At 47.7% G+C, this 20,271-nt stretch overlaps 1 protein-coding gene across 2 annotated transcripts in view; it reads right to left on the bottom strand.

Annotated features, from left to right (window-relative positions):
• The window catches only part of XPO6 (exportin 6), a 49,102-nt gene that overhangs the window by 26,128 nt on the left and 2,703 nt on the right, over positions 1–20,271 (bottom strand). For both annotated transcript variants that reach the window (XM_021411362.1, XM_021411361.1), the window contains exons 2-6: positions 9,777–9,867; positions 8,297–8,409; positions 4,907–5,104; positions 2,519–2,678; positions 2,039–2,116 (exon numbers count right to left, since the gene is read on the bottom strand). In XM_021411362.1, coding sequence (XP_021267037.1) covers positions 2,039–2,116; positions 2,519–2,678; positions 4,907–5,104; positions 8,297–8,409; positions 9,777–9,867 — 640 coding nt within the window. The remainder of the gene's footprint in view (positions 1–2,038; positions 2,117–2,518; positions 2,679–4,906; positions 5,105–8,296; positions 8,410–9,776; positions 9,868–20,271) is intronic.

Below are 20,271 nucleotides of genomic sequence, written 5' to 3'. Positions count from 1 at the left end.
AGATAACCCCGCACTCGGTCTCAATACGAGAACAGCACCAGCACAGCACTCACAGCCATAGTTATGCTGCAAGATGCTGCATTCTGCTCACAGAAGCAAACGTGCTTCTTCCTAAGGGCCTTCCCAGCAAACTGCAAGCACCAGGGAGTCCCAGCAGTCAGTGCATTGCCACAGCCTGCAAATCAGGGCCCTGTAACTCAGGGCAGCTGGTCTGAACGTTTGGCATCCAGTTAAATCACTGAAGCTCAGAGTTCAATGGGTGTTAAGGGACATTTTGTACCTTTGCAAACAGGTGATGTGTTTACAGGAAGAAGCGCATTCATGCACAAGGGGAAAACTGTCAGAGAGGGGGAGCTGGGATCACACTAATTCTGCAGAAGCAGCAACAAATGCTCGTGCTACTCATGCATTTATCACACATGACCAAATACGTCCAAGGAAGGGAGTCATCAAATAAAGAGATACAAATCATTCAAAGACAACATTGGGAGGCCGAGAGATCACTGCTGAGTGAATTCTATTCCGATCTTCCTATCTGATCCCATACCCCAAATGTTCCCCAGCACAGCACACACTGGAGCCACTTTGCTTAAGTGGTATGAGAAATGAGTTTAGTGTAGGTTTTAAGTGCTATTTTAAAATTATACAGGACTTGTGGCAAACGTTGCACTCTGCTTCGCTATGCAAAAAAGAAAGAAGGGATATTCCAAGTTCCTAAAGAGATTTTAGTTCTGACAGAAGACATTAAAATGTTAATAGGGACTTCTGAAGCTTATTTTGCTTTTTGGAACACCTATAACTTCACTGGAATATAAAAAGGACAAGAAGGTGGCCTTCTCTGAGCTAGGAGAAAGCAACAGAAAAGAACTGTCACCAGCAAGTGGGAATACTTTGCTGCATGAATGAGACCCACACGGAACCAGCATGCATGTAAAAAGGTTTGGTCAGCTTACAGACTACACAAATTTTAATATAAAAGAAGCACAGCACTGATTTAAAAGTAAAAATGGTAACAAAGCATGAACAAACCAAACTCCAACATTCACCAGCACGCTGCCTGGTGCTGACCAGGGCAACCCAGCACAGCAGAGCCATCCACAGCCTTCAGTTAACTGCTTAAGGTCCTACAGACACATCTGAAGACTCAAGGGATCTGTTACAACCCTTAACACGCAGAACACAACTTGGTGTTAATGTAGAGAAAGAAGTAATGGACCCCCAAGCATTTCATCACCTCACCATGCACAGTCCAACATTAGTTTCCAAGAGTCTAAACCCTTCTTTTTCCTTGTTAAAAGCAGACAGATCTGAGATCCGACTGTTTCAACAAAGTATTGATCTCACTGCATGATCTGCTTTGTATTCAGAGACAGAACAAAGACACCACATGCTGCTGGACAATTCCTAGGTGAGATGAATGTAACAGAAAAACATCACATAGAGCAACACAAAAAATGGCTCTCATCAACGCTGTCCTTACATCTGGGGAGACCCTCTGCATCTATCTACAGCTTTCCTCATAGCAGGATAAATAAATGTGCTCCAAGGACATAGAAACATGGCCTCCTTTTCAAAGATAATTAATATGTACGTAAATGAGTATAGACAGACAGCCCTGCAAAAGACCAACAGGAGTGGGGAGAAAATAGACTCTGTCAATAAAGATGCACAAGTCCTGTCACTTTCCTTTTGGATTAGGCTTCAGTTTTGCTCCACTCTGCCTTTTGATGTGCTTAGAGCTGAAATTCACATATAACAGTGCCAACCCAGTGATGATGCAGCCTTTTGAGCTGACACTTCAGAAAGCTTTCTGCCATCTGAGGACAACAGTGCTGCCAAATGAGGTGACATTTTCAAGTGGGGCATCCCTTGCAGTGGAAATGGCTTCCTCAGCTGAAGCTAGCTGTTCTGACCCAGAATTTGTTGGCCTAAGAACAGCCTTAGGAAACAGACAGTAAAGGAAGGAATCTATACCTGGTATTGCAAGTTAAAGCACATGGAAGCTTGAAGATAAATACTCAGCTTTAGCTGTCCTTACCGCTTTCTCCTGAAGTTGGGGATGGTGGCGGAGTGGCAGCAGTAACGCTGTGTTTGTCCCAGATGCTCTCCAAAATACCTGACCAAAGAGACATTTTTTAGAACAGATTGCTAAAAAGACATCAATCCAAGAAACATACCAGAGACAGATAGTTCCACTCAAACACCTCTCAAGTGTTTAACAAGGAACAGCGTGCGTACAAGCATTCAGTACGTGTTTCAGGGTCACTAAGAGAAGACAATCTCAATCCCTCTTCATAAACAGGAGGAGGCACTTGGCTGTATTAACTGCTCTGCTACACTAGCTTGCTTTGTATTAATCTGACCCGGGCACCCTGAGGTAAAGTGCTTGAGCAGCACGAGCAGTCACTACATCACGCACACCCTGCTTTACTGCTCTGAGAATGGGCAAGCTTGGCAGCACCATAGGGGTGGGGAAGGGAGATGGTTGTTTCAGAGCTGCAAGCACACCAGCTCGTACCTGTGAGGAGCCCAAGTACGGTTTGCACCTGGTCCAGCAGCAGCTTACGTAGCTCTTCCTTGCGGGCTACGCTCAGATCCTCGCGTGGACAGGCCAGCTCTTCCGAGGTTGTTTTCAGCATGATCAGTCCCAGAGGAGTGGTCACAGGAGACTGAATCAACTGAGAGGAAAAGGCATGAATGCAATGTGATAACGTTCTGAAAAAGTCTCCGATCACTAAGAGGAGATGAGCAATCCTCCCTGCAGTTCACAGCGGGTCCGGGACTGAGGAGTATCAGCTCCCAGTTTGCAGAGCTGCAAGGATTTCATTTCTGGAGACATCAACCTACGATGATGCAACGGTTCAAGCACCACGGGAATCTCTGGGGTTTCCTGAGAGCTTTCATCACGTCATTGCACACATTCTCTGTTCCAGCACGTTTACCAGTAACAGTTTGCTCCTCCATTTACCACCTTCTGCTGACATCATCACTTCTCAGAACCACAGTACCCATGGTTTCACCAGGTAATGGGGCTGCTGCTCAGGGCCCGCACCACCAGGCAGGCAGCTCCCCCCAAAAAAACAAACACATTCCTTCCAGCAGCAGGCAGACAGCTGCAGCCAACACAGGTACAGGGTGCACCTCTGCCTGTGGCTGCATTGTACTTCATACTGGAAATCACTTTTAGCCTAGAAGAATGAGTTCCACCATGTACACAATGCATAGGAATAGGAGCAGAGAAAGCAAGGATTTTTGCCTTCGTAAGCCACTGGGATATTAAAGAGACACTCAAGTGGGACAAGGTTTTATTTTCAGCTGAAAGACACCCCTGTTCTCTCGACCTGAAACATCAAAAATGACTTATGCACTGCTCCCACCAGGAGGAAAATAAATCTAAAGTCAATCACCATTACTGCAAGTAATCCTTGAAATCATAAATTAAACAATGAAGGCTGACTTCAGCTCACTGGCCCATCAGACCAGAGACAAGCTGGCCTAACACTGAGCAGGCTGCACATTTTGGTGAAATATGTTGCAGGAAAAAGCCACCTATAAGCTCTTCATCTGGACATACGTGACTTGGGCCTCCAGAAAGGAAGAGTGATGGTGCAGGAGCTGGCAGCAGGTTGGGTATTAGGAACAGTTTCTTCTCAGGAGTGGTGGGGCATTGGCACAGGCTGCCCAAGGAGGTGGGGATGTGGCACTGAGGACGTGGTCAGTGGGCATGGTGGGGTGGGCTGGGGTTGGACCTGGGGATCTGAGAGGTCTTCTCCAACCTGAACAATTCTACGATTCTAAAGGAAGCTAAATACACAGCTTGTTAGTAAGTTACAAAAGGACTTAACAGCTTTTCTCTTCATATTTTCTGACAATGCCAGGATATTCTGCAGTACCATGCACAGACACTACAGAAATATAAAACTTAACATTACTCAAGTAGCAGCACTAGAATTACTGGTTTTGCATAACAATAGTGCAACAGACCAAGTTTTCTACGCCTTTCCCCTAACAGCTCAACAAAGACTTCAGAAACTAAAGAACTGTGATATCGATTTGCTGCTCAAGAATCAAATAATTGCTTTAAATCACCTCAGAAGACAAACTTGAGATCAGACGGCTGTGCTCATCCCTCAGAAGCTCAGTCCACGAGGAGAGGCTTAAGGAAAAACTGATACCCAAAGTGGGCTCTGTAAGCACTAAAGATGGCTAAGTAGATTAGAATGTGTTTCAATTGCAAACTCAGATGTAATCAAAGCCAAAACTTAAATATAGACAGCTGTCTTAAAGTACTTATTGTCAGAGAGACAGTTCAGGAAAAAAATTGCAGCATGCTGCACTAGGTGGTTACAGAGAGCTATTTCAGAAGAGGTTACTGCAGTGAGCAACAAAACAAGCCTGGGATGCCAAGTGGGCTTTCTTACTTTTGCAATTAATACTAGATCCATTTGTCTTAACAAAAACTCTTGACACTTAGGGATGATTTATTTCAGTAATTGCCTTGTGGCTTGTCTGTAGGCATAGCTGCATTCAAACGATGTAATTATGACGGCAGAGAAAGGCTGAGCAGCACTTCAGCTCACAGTCAGACTCTAAGTCAATTCTGAACGTTTTTGGGAGAACTGGAAACAAAGTACTCAACCAAAAGAGGAGGTCTGCAGCAGTGAGCTGCTAGTCAAGCCCTGGCTTCACCTGAAGATGTTGCATTTCAAACAATTAACATCCAAACGAATGGCAGCATCTCAGCCACGGCCCTCACATACACCTTCTAGATCTCTGTATGAGACCTCAAACCTGCCAACAGCATTCAGCAGGTGACTTTATGTGATGAGGTGCCAAAGCTTTTCAGGGTAACTTGAGCTATTAGAATTAGGTGGGGGGAAAAAAAAAATCTTTAGAAACTTCTTACCTGCAAGATGTTAGTGAAAAAGTCGTGGTAGAACATGGGCCAGTCCTGTCGGCCAATATCCACGATGACTTTGCAGAGTTTGTTCCTGATGAAGTAAGGCAGAGTTTTGTGCTGAGCTAGCAGGAGCTTGGGCAGGCAGCTGCGGATCTCCATTTTGTCTTGAGATGGGACCCCAAGCCACATCTTATTGATTAGGTTCTGGAAAAGAAACAGAGCTCCCCAGTGAGCCCACCTTAAACACGCTGATATGACATGCTTCACTGAAAATAAACACTTTGGTGCCTGAATAGGATAACCTTAACAATGCCAGGTCTAGTGCCTGAAGGAAAAGCATTTTAACATATGTATTATCAGCAGCTTTTTAGACATAACACCGCTTTCTTAAGAAAAACCTGATCCCCTACAGCCTCAGGTGTAGCTACAAAGCTTACTGTGAAGGCCAGCCAGAGCTGTACTCATGGAGAGACCTCAGGGACACAGTGCAGGGACAGGGCACTGTGCAGCGCTGCTGCATCTCACACCCCGGGCTCATGGTGGGGAAAAGGCCATAGCTTTCAGATCTGTCCATGCCTTTCACTGACCATGCACGGCCAGTTAAAAAATTAAGCATCTACACGTTCAAGCTTCTTGGCTGCCACGGGCAGACCTGAAGATAAGAAAACAATGAGACATCAGCAGGTGAAAAGAGAAGATACTTCTCTTGTTAGAGCTCTGACCCAGGCTTTCCAGGCAAAGTTACCAGTTCAGATGCTACAACTACTCAGCAGTCCTAACCCTGGTATCTTTATCAGCACAAGGATGACTGTGTGAGGACTAAGCCCGGCAGAACAAGAGCAGCTTCAGAGGCCACAGACCCTGCTCCACCACCTCTGCATAGGCTCTGCTGCATAATGGGGTCCTTGGGCAATGGAAGGCAGCGATGCTCAGGCTGCTGAGCAAAACTCACTGAGCCCACCTCTTACAAGCCATGCAGAGTGCAGGAACAAGCTCTAACAAAAAATAAAGTTCCACACCCACTACAACAGTATCAGACTCACGGCACCCTCCCAACATCAGGTTTTCACTAAAGATGACTTCTACCCTATGGCACATGGCACGTCGCCACATTAACCAGACTTGGGTCAAGCAGAGCTGGCTGCTTGCCTCAAGCTTTTAACCCTGGACAGCTACACTTCCCCTTCTAAAAGGGAAAAATAGCCCTGCGTGAGGCAGAATTACAACACAGAAGGGAAGTAAGTTTGGCTCTCGATGGCTCTGAGGCCCCAGAGGTCTCCTGGAGCTCAGCTGGAAGGTCACTTCTCAAGCAGTGATTCTGCAGTGACAGGGCATCACTTAAACAGAAAGCTTTTAGTCCACTTAAAAAAAAAAAAAAAAGCAGACAAAATCCATAAGAAGAGTCACAAATTGCTTCCCTGCCATGCCACAATCCCATTTAGGGACTCTGGAGCATTAGTAGCTCAGCCCCTAGGGATAACTTATACAGGAGGCCTGCTACAGGGGCATTATCTGTAGCTGTTTGCAGGCATATAGCTGGAAAATGCAACAGCAGGGAATGTTGTGCAGTGCTTGTGTAGATATGGAAAGCTGTGCTTATGGTCTGAGCAGATCACAAGCATGGTACTGAGGTACCAGTTCAGTGTGCAGAGATGTAGGTATACACATACACATACAGATGGTTCATAAACACACACAGCGTCTCAGAAAGGTTAAGAGGTTTTTTTTTCTTTTCCCCTCGAGAGGATCCAGAAGTATTGCTTAGAAACCAGCAGTGTCCCAGTCAAGTGACAGTTCCCCACTGCAAGTCCAGAGCAACTTCTGAAGCACCCATAAAACTGGCAGATGCTTTAGCATCAATATCCATCCTCACACGTTCACAGTTCATCCCATTCATCTGGAAGTGGCAGCTTTCTCCATCTTAGAAACACTCTTGGGAAGACATTCTCTTTTCCCAGAGCAAGAGGAGAAAACAGTTCATCCAGAAGGGGGCCAGGAGGAAGACTTTTACACCACATCAGCTGTTAGCTTTCTGGATATTCTAGAAAACACAGCACTCACAGGAAGTTTTAGGGATGAGCCTTGTGTCTCTACACACGGTTGGACTGACACTCAACACAGAGCTAAGGCCCATGGTAAACATGCAGACCTGCAGAGGAAAGGCACAGTGCTACAGCAGTTAACATCAGCAATTCCACCTTCTCCACTGAGAGATCCTAATCTCTCAGCTGAGCTGCGGATTGCTTCCCTCGCTTTACACTTGCACAGTGATTTCTTTGTTCTGCTTAGTTCTGGGCACAATTCATTTTTTCAGTACTACTTGCTCCCTCCTCCCAGAGGCTCACTAACCAAACATGTTTTCCTCCTCATGAAAATCAGTTTAATTACGGCTCCTGTGTAACATCCATTCCATTAAACTTCTGCCACTCCTTTCTGAGAAGGGCTCTCCTGACTGTCAAGGGCCACGCAGATTCCATTTGCAGATCTACTTCACCCTCCTCCCTTTCCAGCCCCAGATAAATGGAGTCTTTTACATAAAGAAGTCAACAACAACACGGACACATAATTTGTCAAAGCAACTTGTAAGAACAGAGTTGTTTGCTGTGTCTATAGAGCAGGCCACTGCAGAGGGTATTAACGCTCCTTGAGTTTGGAGCAAGGCTCAGACTGCAACCCAGCCCAGAACACAGTGCAGAGACACAAAGGGAAAACAGACCCCGTTAACCACAACCAAACCCCAGAATATCATCAGGGAAAGACACTGTGCTGCTCACTGAGAACGATAAGATAAAGCTTGCACAGAATACTTCGTGTCCTCCAGTAGCTATACAAACCAATGCTCAGGCTTTTAACCACAACTTTGTTCTCCTTTATAAATAGGGACAAAGTGGGACATGGTCTTCTAAGACTGACCTTCCCTCTAGAATTCAAACAAGCTTGCGGGGTGTAATTCAGAAAAAGAACATGCCAGAAAAAGAGATTTCAAAGATTTGAAAAGCAAGATTTCAAAAAGCAATTTGGTTTCTCCTCTTAGCGTTACAGTTTGCAGCAGCTAGTAGATGGTAACCATGCGCATTTCTGACCACAAGAAGAATATAAAAGCAGTCATTCTTAAAAGCATGGTGCAGAAAACTCGAGCAGCCTCTGAAACTGCAGGTAATTTGTACTTAGAGATGCTAGGAAGTTAATTCTTCAATTTATGTACAAAGATTCGTATTCTCCTACCGTCAGCCTGCCATTAAATAAATTCTTTAAGAGAGAGCCATAAAAGAAGCTGTATCACTGTCCCTATTAAGGCTGCCTTTTTAGAGAAACGCTTTCAAATAAAATCGATTGTCATACAGAACTGCATCAGACAAGGAAAAAGCACTAAGCAGGCAACAACATGCACCTTACCTCAAACACAGTCAGACTGTACATCATCACGTAGTCATTCCTTGTGCTTGACAGGAAATAGAGGCAGAATCTCCAGGCTCCTATCTGCTGGGCGAAATTATTTAAAAGCTCCTCTGAAAAAGCAAAGTATGAGAAAATGCATTAAAATTCTTAAGCTGTAAACGGAGCCATAACAATGCATATATAGCAGGCTGAGCATAGAAAAAAACACATTCAGGGTCACTCAAACAACCAGGGCAGGGGGCATCGCACTCAAAAGCCTTGAGAATAATCTAACAGCAGGCTTTGATGAAAACAGGTATGTCAAGCAGTATTCTGAAATGACAGAAGTACGACACCTGGCTAAGCGCTGAATATTGAGACCAGTTGTAAAGAAAAAAGTACTCAAAAAATGGTTCTTGTTTAAATGCAATTGCTTCCAGAGACACTGGTTTGTTGCAAGTCAGCACCCAAAAGCCTCTGCACCTCTGATGAAGGGTTTGGTGGGCATCTCAGGTCAGGCAGCTGCACACCAAATGCAGCAGGAAGGAGGAGCTGCAAGGGCTGTGCTACAGGCTGGCCACATTTCAGCCTTCACAGCGGGTTCCCTTCCTGCAGCTAGACCCGGGGAACAGGGAGATACAGAAAGGAACACAGCAATGGTATTTGTGATACACCTCCATCTGAAAGGCACGACGGAGATCCACAGATTCATGGAATTGTAGGGGCTGGAAGGGACCTCTAGAGATCATCTAGTGCAACCCCCTGCCAAAGCAGGCTCCCATTCTAGCACTGCAGGTGATCTCAATAGAAGAATACTTGGCCAGGTGCTTATTCTTTATTCATCCAGACTTCTGGAACAGATCTTTCACACTGATCGTACCTTCACACTGAAGTTACAGAAGTGGCAGAAGTTTCAGAAGAAAAGCAAAATGACCTATTGGTGCCACGAGGCACAGCAGCAAGGAGCTGCTCTGGAGCACCAGTGTGATCTCTGCTGGTTTTCAGAAGGACACATTTAATAACACTACCCACAATGAAACCTCACTGTTCACTTCCCCTTGCCATTTCACATTAATTAGGGCACTCTTCTGCTTTCCCTCTCTGGGGCAGGACAACTCCTCAAGTCCACGCTCCACCTCTAAGCAGAAGGTGGGCATTTTCCAAGCCAAGCAGCGGCACTGTGCAGGCAGAGAAAAACCAACATCCCTCCTCTACCCAAGCTTCCATCCAGCAAAAAGAATCTGCAGCTCCATGCTCACAGGAGCAGTTTCTGATGTTAGTTATTGATGTCAGTTACCTGCCGTGGGTTCTCCCAAACCCAAGCTATGTGAGCCCTTACTTCAAGTTTGCACAAGCAGGAGCGGCTGCGATGCCAATTCTGCAGACAGAGCGCTTTTCCCTGCCACATTTGTTTAATAAAAGCACCAAGTGACCTCTGCTGAGGTCTGCAGGCAGCACAATGCAGTGGGACCGTCCCTTGGAAGGGGCAGGCACTCACCTATCTCCCGCTTCCGCTCATTCGTTGTGCAATTGTGGAAGAACTCCGTCATCAAACTCTCCAAAGCCCGGAGCGAGGCCTCTTCAGATGCCTGCAAACGTCACCAAAAAGAAGGAGTTAATGCAGATTTCCAGTTTGAATTGCACTCGGTGCATCCAGCGTAGATGATTTCTCAAAAGACAGCACTTGGAGGTCAGCATCCTTTGTGCCACAAAAGCAGAAGAATGAAATCCAGGTGGAGGGCAAAAACAATGAGGAATTCAAACTGCGCATTGCACCCAGAAGCAACAAGGTTTGTCATAAGGGAAAGCCTGGACCGTCGCTAAGGGATCACTTGCTCAGTTGCATTAAGCAATGACACCAGTAGAAGGTTCCTCCTTGCCCCTGGGGATGGTCAGGAGCCACAAGTCAGCTCAGCTGTGCCACAATTCTCACAAAAACAACAAATTCAAGCCAAGATGCTACCAGCTGACACCTGGAAGGGCACACAGCTGCAGCACCAAGGGGGCAGTGGCAGCTCAAGGGATGAAAGCATTTGCAGCACTTTGAGAAGAGACACACAAGCATTCCGAGGTTTGATGAGGCCCAAATTTAGTTTTTACTATTGGAATTATTCAGTTATAGCTCAGCATGGGCGAGTCTGAAAAAAAAAAATCAGAGTGGTATGCAGCAGTTGCAAGGTTATGGCAGTTTTGTGACTCTCTGGAGCTGAGATTTTATTCTGGTAACATCCCAGCACCGAGGATGGCCTCTGCCTGCACTGCAGTTCCCTCTCAGCTGAACCCCATAATGGATAGCCTTACGAAACAGCAGGTCTGTGCCATGGCTGTGCCATTCCCCTCCCTCCCACGTTTTCAACTCATGCTATCAATAACAAACGCAGCAAGATTCAGGGCCCAACCTTCCTCCGCATAGAGACAATGTAAAACGGGGAAGAAAACTTGAAAATTCTGCCTCTACAACTAAAACCAAACTCAACCCGTGGCTGCAGGAGGACAAGCTATGAAGAGTGGAGCAAGCGGGACAGCCCAGGGGAGCACCACTGCTGCCCGCTCCCACCTCTCACAGCATCTTCAATGGTTCAGTAAACGAAGACAGAATTTCATTCTCTTTTCTCCTCCCCCATCCTTCTCCCCTCTCTACCCCCCCGGTAAAGTGTGTGCTCTAGAAAGCAAGGACTACTTGAGCAAAAAATAGAACAAAACGTGCTGCTAGCGAGCAATTGGCTTAAAATAGCCTACAATCGAATCAAAGCCACTTTGTCAACTTCAGCCAGAGCAAGCACCCGCTGTCACTGCCTCCAGCTGTGTGCATGTGGCCCCTGTGGGCAACCACCCCCTGAAGTGCCCTTCCCTTCCTGAGCATTTCCTTAAATCCCTGAAATTCACTCTGCTCTTCAACACAAACCAAGTCCCACTGGCAGCTCCAGCTGCCCAGCACCCATAAGGAAACTTCCATGCCTTGCTCCCATGGACTCAATGCAGTCAGGCTCCCCTGCTGGGAGCACCATTCTCTTCATCCCAACGCTCCACCGATCCGGATTGCCTCAGTTCAATGAGAAGCATTTGCTCCTTGCACAGAGATGTCAGGATTTGAAGGGTTTGGGATGAGAAAGTCAATCCTCCTTTAGGAAGGATACTCAAGATTAATCCTGCTGTTTTTTGGGTTTTTTTTTATGTAAGATTCAGGATTAGGAGGCTCAGGGTAGCTCTCTACAACTCCCTGAAAGGAGGTTGTGGTGAGGTGGGTCGGCCTCTTCTCCCATATAACTAGGGAAAGGACGAGAGAGAAGAGGCTCAAGTTGCACCAGGAGAGGTTCAGGTTGGATGTAAGGAAAAATTCATTCTCTGAAAGAGAGGTCAGGTGCTGGAATAGGCTGCCCAGGGAGGTGGTGGAGTCACCGTCCCTGGGGTATCCCCCAGGTTAACCTCTCCCGGGGCATGCAGCAATCATCCAACTTGCAAGCAATGCTGCGATAACTGGGTTGTGGTAAAGAGGATGCAAGGGCACGCACTGCTGGAGAACTGCAGAGAGAAGTACCTGCTCCCACAGCCCAGAGGAATTAACCAGCAAGGCCATAACAAGGGTAGAACTGCTTTCAGGACCTGTGCTGAACCCTTCTGTGATATCTCCAGTATTATCCCTCACATTAACATGCAGGCAGCTTCCACTCTAGGACTCAGCGCTCACTCTGCGTTGGAGGAAAGGGGCAGGAAGGTATCACAGGGTCTGGGAGAGGAGCTGCTGTCTGCTGCCCCAAGCAGCACACAGATAAACCAGGAGCTGCCCCAGCCCCACAGAGATGGGCAGGTAGAGCAAGCTCGGCCCCACAGGCAATCAGAGCCAACAGTGCTCACTTCTCAATTCATTAAAAGCAGCCGAGGTCAGATTCCATGTGTCACCATCCACGTTGCCCCACTGCTTGGGATTCCCTACTTCCAGCAAGTCCCACAGCCCCAGACAGCGCCACAGTGTGGGAGGGTGACACACAAAACAAGCGTGCCTGGATGCTGGTGTCATACCTGCCAAGCCTGTCGCTCTTAGAATTGCCCATCTGACCCAGTGTGGCTGCCAGCAACCAGGGTGGGAGCCCCAGGGCACCATGGAGCTATGCCCTGACCACTCCCAATTGTCTCCTGCTAAGTTTGTCAAGGGCGATTCAATAACTTATCAAGGCAGACGTAGTAGTTGCTTACTCACAGTATTTATCTCTGAGCTCCAACCTTTAATACCAGTCCCATACCACCAAACAAATGAGACTCACAAGTAAGCACACAGCTTCCTCCCTGAACAGCAATTACTTGAATACCCAGTAATTGCACACTCAAATACATTCTTCATTCAGGAAATCCTCCAGAAATCATAGAATTAAAAAAAAAATTGAGACCTCTCAGACCCCCAGGTCCAACCCCAGCCCACCCCACCGTGCCCACTGACCACGTCCTCAGTGCCACATCCCCACGGTTCCTGCACGCCTCCACGCACGGTGACCCCACCGCTCCCTGGCAGCAGTGCCCCTGCATCACTGCTCTTCCTGAGACTGAACGTTTCCTAACACCCAACCTGAACCTCCCCTGGTGAGGCCCATTACCTCTTGTCCTAAATGAAAAGGATCAGCAAAACCTAGATAGACCAGCTGAGCATTTTAAGAGATAAGAGCCATTAACTGACTTCTCTTCAGGAAAACAGCAATAATAGCTGCCTGTCTATGGCATTTTGGGCTGCTCAGAGTCCAAATCAGTGCATCAGACAAGGCTCTGAAGAAGCTGACTCTCCATACCCGGCAGCTCTGGGCTCAGCCCTCAGAAGGACGAGAGCTCACATGGCTCTGGGCAGCGAGTGGGAGAAAACACACAGGACAGCAATATCAACGATAAAACATTTGGGGCCACGTTAATAAGAGCTGTTGCCAGACATAGGAATTGATTTGGGATTGCACTTTAGACACCGCACGTTTATTTGAGCAGAAAACGCACCGCTAATTTTAGTTCATGTCAGACCAAAGCCATTCTCCCTCTAACAAAAGCATCTGAGTATTCTGGGAAATATGAAAGTGCTCATAAAAGACGTCACAGCTTATAAAGCTATTTAAGCTTTCTCCAGAAGAGCTTTCATTTAGAGCACGTTTGCCTTTTTTTTTTTTTTTATTCCCCCAACTTCATTGTCTATTCCCTAAAGATGGAACCTACAAAGCCGTGTGCCTCAGCCAGCCCCAACCACCAGCTTTGGTGGCCGTGGCCATGCCAGACCGTCACTGCACTTTCATAAATAAATGCTTCTGGAAGAGTGATCGTTTCTGTTAGAGGAAAGCTCTTCCCTAATGCTTGGCCATAAAACCCCCGCTGTTAACCTTTTGATGGCTGCTATTAACAGCTCAGCAGAGAATCGATCATACAAATGATGCTCTAAATACAGCGCTGCAGCTGATGACAGCACCAAGAGGTTCTGTGGGTTTTATTTTTTTAATGCGCTTGGAAATGGACAAAATTAGACAAAATGATGGCAACCTCCTGTACAAAGCTTTTTTTTCCCCTTCTTTGTTTGCTAAGATGTTAATTGCAGCTGCAGCCTTACAGAAGTGCCTCCCACCCGGATCAGCAGGGACGTGGCACTCCTGTCCCAGCAGGAATCTCCACCGTGCCACCAGTGAGCCAGTGGGTAGAGCCACAAGGGCGACTGCTGGAAGAACAGGATTCATTAATTCCCTGTCTTTGCTGCCTCTGAACGATACTGCCCCACTCTCTTCAGCTTGGGAACCTTCTGCATCCACTTTTGGGCAGTTGCTTACTGGCACAGTCAGACACACAGACAGAAACCACTATACTCTGCTGCTGTGTTTTCTTCCATATATACTATTTACAATACTGCAGATCATTTTCAAGCAGAGGGTAATTTAATTATACACAATGTGCATGCATGTATCCCAACACAACAACTTACTCATCAGCTTTTCCAATTACCAGGGTGTCTTTCAGAGTCCCTCCCTCTCCAAGCCCCAACGTAACAGGAACTCCCACCATGGCAGTGATGGTCTCAGAAGGTGCTGGCTCATTTCAGGCCTGCGTGGTTCACCCCAGCCTTCCTTCTGCTGTTGCCAGCAAAGCACCAGCGTTAGCACTGCTTCAGTGAACCTCAGAGCAGCTTTGGGCCGCAACATGCAACAAAGTTCAGGAAAGAACTGAAGCACGGCAGCAACAAAGTCAGTACTATGGAGTGCTTGAAAAACCAAAACACAGTTGTATGACACCCAACACGTGCTCCAGAAAGGATGAATACATGCTACACTGAGGCTGTACAGCTCAAAGCAGCGCTGTGCTGCACCTCGCTGCTCCCAGCTAACTATAGCACTGGGTTTTCACACATGTTCCACGGGTCTCTGTAACAGAACTACCAGGCCTGCCCAGAAGCCTTCAGCTTGGAAGCAGTGCGCAGTCCCATTGCAGACGTGCTCCCCTGCAGCACGCTGCTGCTGCTATCAAGCACGCTCCATCTTCGCTCTCAATTTCCTCGTTGCCTTTCAGACATGTTTTTGTGGTTTCGTGAACCGAAACTAGGCTGAGCCTCAGCGTGCTGTGAGAGCAGCGCAGGCTCCCGGTGCCATTTCAGGAGACCTCCTGGCTGCAGCACGCAAGCAGGCCTCTGCTTCATTTGCTTCAACAGCCACCGCTCCTGCAGTTCGCTGACGAGATGCTGATTTTGCAAACGCGTTTCTCTTACACCACAATTTAAGCCAAAAACCTACCCTAAAAGTCACGAATCTAAATTCTAACGGCAGCGAAGAGTGAAGGAGGCAGCAAATGCGCTGCGCTCAGATCCCCTGTGACAACGCTGACGTCCAGCACGAGAGCTGGGGAATCCTGCCTCTAACGCTCATCACTTCAGAAATGTCAGACTGCACTTCAGGAATCGATGTGTTTTATTTAAACATCAGCCGGGAGCTAAAAACGACCACAGGCTGAGCACTGCTGCACGGAGCAGGCTAGGGAAAGGCAGCACTGATAAGCTGATTTCTGGAGCAGGATAAAGAGATCACCTTACCTGTAAACACTGCCAGGTACACAGGTAATCAGGCACCTTTTAGAATACCTATGGGATCGTATTTCTTAAATCATCTTGTTCAGGCAGGTTCAGTTAACCAGGGTTCAGGTTTTACAGCTGAACTTTGATTAACAGGCTCAGGTGTCTGAGGCAGATCCCTTCTAAATTGAACGTTCTTGATCAGGAATCAACCCCGGGGTCATCTCAGCAGTCACCCTGCTGCTCATAAAGGGTGCTCAATGCATGGCAACTCAGCAATCACGAAGCACTGCAATTAACACCTACAGATTCCCTCAGAATCCCCTCAGATGAATAAAATCATCACAGCAGCCTGGCATAAGCAAAATAAGATTTAGATCTACTGTGATTTACAGCCCACGGTCAGCCGAGGAACACGGTCGGTCACATGGTGATGACTTGCTAATTGATTTACTGCGGTTTAGCTGCTGGAAAAGACTTGGCAACACATTATTTCCCCAAACACATAGTTCCTAGAATCATACCATCCAGCTGAGAAGCGTGGAAGCATCTCACGCAGACTACTGCAGCCAGTATTCTCCATTATGACTGCAAATTGCATAGCACAGGGGTCTCAGATGGGTACACGCAGGCGCCACGATAACTGCTTCTTGGACTGACACTTAAATCCAACATCCCAGCTGCAGCCACGAGCTGCTCACAGGCAGCTCTCAACTGCTGCCTGCTGTTTCTTAAGCTATCACTGATGAAACACTTTTGTTTGGGGCAAGTGACAGTGTGTTTTCGGATGGATGCTGCAGAAGGTGCCGCGCTACGGGTGCTGAAGCACCACACGGTGCTCTGGTTCTCCCCCAGGGTACAAAAGGAACTTGCAGTCTTCCGGTGAAGTCTAGAAAGTCACATCTAAAGGGCACGAGGCTGCGATTCTGCAGCACTGTAGTCTGTCCACGCACTTCATGTCCCCGGGGGCTCCCTGCCACGTCCCCTGCTGAAAGGGGCCGCACAGGACAGCCCTGTCCTTCCTCATGATGTTCACAGGTGTGAGACAACGGCCACAGGGCACAGACCACTTCCCCTTTTCTCTGCAGAGGGGAATGTAGGCATGCACAGACAGGATAGCGGCACTGGCCCCACAGGCAAACGCATACAACGTGCTGACCTTAAGATCTCCTGGTGTTTTATCTGAAATAGTGCAAGTTTTCAAAAAGCACTGGAGGGAAGAGCCCAAACCCATAGTATTTTGGACAGAAGCATGTTGGGAAAGGGGGGGGGGATTATGCCAAGAAGAAATCACAAATTCTCAAGTGCTAAGAAAAAAAGATGCAACTTTTCGCTCAAATGGTCCACAACAAACACAGTCAAGTTTTACCTGAGTCTTCCTACAAAGCACTGCTCCTGCTTTTGCAGATGGATATTTGCCTGTTTGTGTTCAAAAGATTCCTCTTCCTGACTCACTCAAATGCAGCAGCTCCTCTGGCCAGAGAGGGGGAGAATGGAAAAGCGTGAAGAGAGGAGTCACCTGGTGCGTGTGCATCAGCACCAAGCTGTCCATGAAGCGTTAAGAGATTTCCCAGAGTGCTTCTCAAATACTTTACTGCCTCCACAACTGCAAATCCAAACTCTGATGTATCTGAGCTTGCAGACAACTCAGTAATGTGTGGACAAACGCTCTGAACTGCAGCTGTTTGCAGGCCCAACTTTAGGAGGCTGAGGGTACACACATGTGTGGCTGGAAATTGAAAGTACTACAACAAGGAAAGAGGAAAGTGAATGCAAGAAGAAAACACTTATTCAGCAATTTCTGAAAGTGGCTCTCCTATTCAGATGGAGCTCAAGCTGCTCTGCAGGGAGAAAGAAATCCCCCTTACTTTGTGAAAAACTCTGACACCAGGCCAGGGGACAACAAAGCAAGGCTGGTGCTACAGGAAGCCTGGGACAAGGACTGCACCTTGCCCAGCACCCCACAGCAGCAAAATCCAAATCCCAGCATGCTGATGATGGTATGCAGAGACACGGTGCTTTCTAAGACACCGTCAAAGAAGAGAAACTCACACAGCGTTGCAGACTGAAGTCCTGGCACAGACCATTAAAACTCATGTTGGGCATTTAAGAGTATACACGAAACTAACGCGGAAATAAGTCTGCAAAGACTTGGTTTCTTTTTTAATTAATGGCTCCAAAGAACAGTACGTTCAGGAAAAGCATCTAGCCCACTTAAAGCAAAACAAAACAAGATGTTGACAGCGGCAGTGCCGCAGCTCCTTGGGCTGTTTCCCAGCAGCAGCCTGCTCCTCTCAGAGCACTGCAGCCCACTGCAAAGCAAACTCTTCCTCCTGAGCACTGGCTGCCTAGCAGACCAAGCCCCGCACAGGGCTGTGAGCAGCCAAGCTCTGCTGCTGAGCACCTACCTCAGCTCACGCAGCGGAGATCACAGGCCGCTGACTGCATGCGCTTCCTCTTTCCTTCGAGCCTGACCGCGGCAGAGCCGCTCCCTGCAGCTGCCCCTGCAGACTCCTGCTCCGCTCTTGGACACCAGCTTCAGCTCCTGGAGCGGTTTCAGGTTCCTACACTCAGACAAATCTCAGCGGAAGAAGCTCGACATCACCCTCAGTCCAGCAGAAAAGAACTGGCAGTATTGTAACGTACAAGGAATCACCTCACCCACTGCAGCAAGACACCATCAATCAACGATTTTCAGACAAAATTATCCCCCATCAGGAAAAAAAAAACCCTTTATCTAGAAGGCAGCACCCCATCCCCTTGCCTTCAGTGCTGGCTTGGCTGCCCGACAAGGCAGAACGCACACCAGACGATCGCGCTGCTTTTGCAAAAAAGGGGACAAAGGAAACGTGACAACCCGTCTCCACACTGCAATTAAAGCAGTAATAAAGCATCAAATCAAACTGCTAAAAATACAAAGAGAGTTGCAGACCCAGCTACAAACTTAGAGATGCTGAAACAAATAGAAGATTTGGAGCACAAACGCAGAGCGTTGGAAAATCGTGAAAGAAATGTAGTTCTCAGTGCAGTCCCCATGGGAGAGGAATTAGGGAACACTGGGTGAAAAATTAAGGAATTTGTGACGTTGCTGAAGCAACATCATGTGAAATGTTCCAGGTGAAGTGAAAGTAAATAGGAATCAGAAACATGGGGAAAGAAGGCAGTAAGATGTGATGGGAAACCCCTTGCTTCCCCGCAGAACATCTCCATCATCCTGAGGTGCTCTTGTGCCAGACTCAGAGAGGAGACTCCAACCATTCCCTGCCTCCTCCTGGAGCACAGAACTCTTCCCTCTGTCCTTGTGACCACAGACAGAGCCTTGGGGCTGCCTGGCACAGAGGTCACTGCTTGAACAAGATAACCTGCGCAGAAAGAAGCTAACTGCTTTTTCTCTACCAAACTGTTAATATTTACACTTGCGTCGGAACAAAGAGACCCTTCCAACAGATCAGGGACTGGCTGCATCCTTCACCTCCACAAATGGCATTCTAAGCATCTCATTTTGAGAAAACAAAGCCAGTAAGCACCTCATTTATCTCGAAATGAAAAGGAAGCTGACATGTTAATACTTGGCCTTCTCTGCATCCCAAGGCAGCAGTGACCCAAATAAAGATACAGCTACTGCCAGGGAGAACCCGCTGACTGATAGAGGACAATGACTTGGAAGGATTTCAGGACACATCACGCTGCCAGCCAGGTACCAGCTACAGACGTAAAAGCAAGTTCTTATTTTTCCCCTTTTATATTGCATGTAACAACAGCAGACCCTCTTCCTGATCTAAAAGACAACACCTCACAACACACAGTAAAATAACCACGCAGAACACAAGCTCCCAGCAGCTGTTAGGCATCTGCACACTGAGACATCCCTTTGCAGTGCTGAACCCCACTGCACGAGCTTCATTGCACATGCCAGGGTTTAATGCTTTCCACTAAAACAATCCCAGCAGCCACCACTCACCTCTCAGCGGATGGCCACAAACATCAGCCAGCAGCAGAAGGCTTCTTCAGATAGTAAAAGGGATCTTAAGGCTCAATAACTTCACCTTCATACCTTTTAGCCTGACTGGAGACAGCAGAACCAGCATTTAACTAGCCAGCCTTTGTAATATGACGTATGTGATGTGCTTATGGGTACGTGGGAAATGCAGACCGCTGTGCTGAATGTCATGGCATAGCTTGTACCACCTGGCCCAGCTTCGCTTCACGCTGCCTTCTGCAATGCTAAGAAATAGGTGAACAGCTCGCAAGCACTGCACTGTAGCTCTTGCTTTGTGATTTAATAAAACGGGGATAATGCTACAGAGGGGCAGAAAAAGTTGCGTGACCTGAAGGCCAAAAAAGGAAGCCAGATGTCAGAGCTGGGGCTGGGACTTACAAGTTCCCATTCTCTCGTTTCTCTTTCAGTAGTGAGTCAGAACGGCTCCAAAAAGATTTACTTTTCTTTTTGGACTCTGTGCTTTCTGCGTGTCCCTTACAAGCTGTCAGAACCCAGGCTGTGACACCCCACGGCTTGGAGCTGCCATAGAACATCCCGAGTTGGAAAGGACCCATAAAGATCAGAACCCATAAGGACCCATAAAGATCAGAACCNAAGGACCCATAAAGATCAGAACCCATAAGGACCCATAAAGATCAGAACCGAGTCCAACTGTCGCTGCTACAGCTCCGAGCATCACCTCCAACATCCCCGGGGAGCAGAGGTGACCTCAGTGCTTCCTGTCCCCGTGGCACCAGCAACGCGCAGCCTTACCCTGCTCTCCTCTACCTCTCACTGCAGGGCATCCCACAGCTCTCCAGGCAGCAGCAGCCGCCCAAGCAGCACAGTTTAAGCAGCTCCAGCAGCAGGATGGCTGCAAAAGCAAGAAGCTGTCCCCACACCACATTTACCAGGAGCAGTCCCACTAACACGGGACTGCCTCACTGAGCACACAGACCTGCTCTAGCCACGGGGCCGCCAACCGAGCTGCATCAACAT

This window comes from Numida meleagris, chromosome 13 (genome assembly GCF_002078875.1).
Source record: "Numida meleagris isolate 19003 breed g44 Domestic line chromosome 13, NumMel1.0, whole genome shotgun sequence".
NCBI lineage: Eukaryota > Metazoa > Chordata > Aves > Galliformes > Numididae > Numida > Numida meleagris.
The sequence above is the reverse complement of the archived record's forward strand: the minus strand, read 5'-3'. Positions and strand labels throughout refer to the sequence as shown.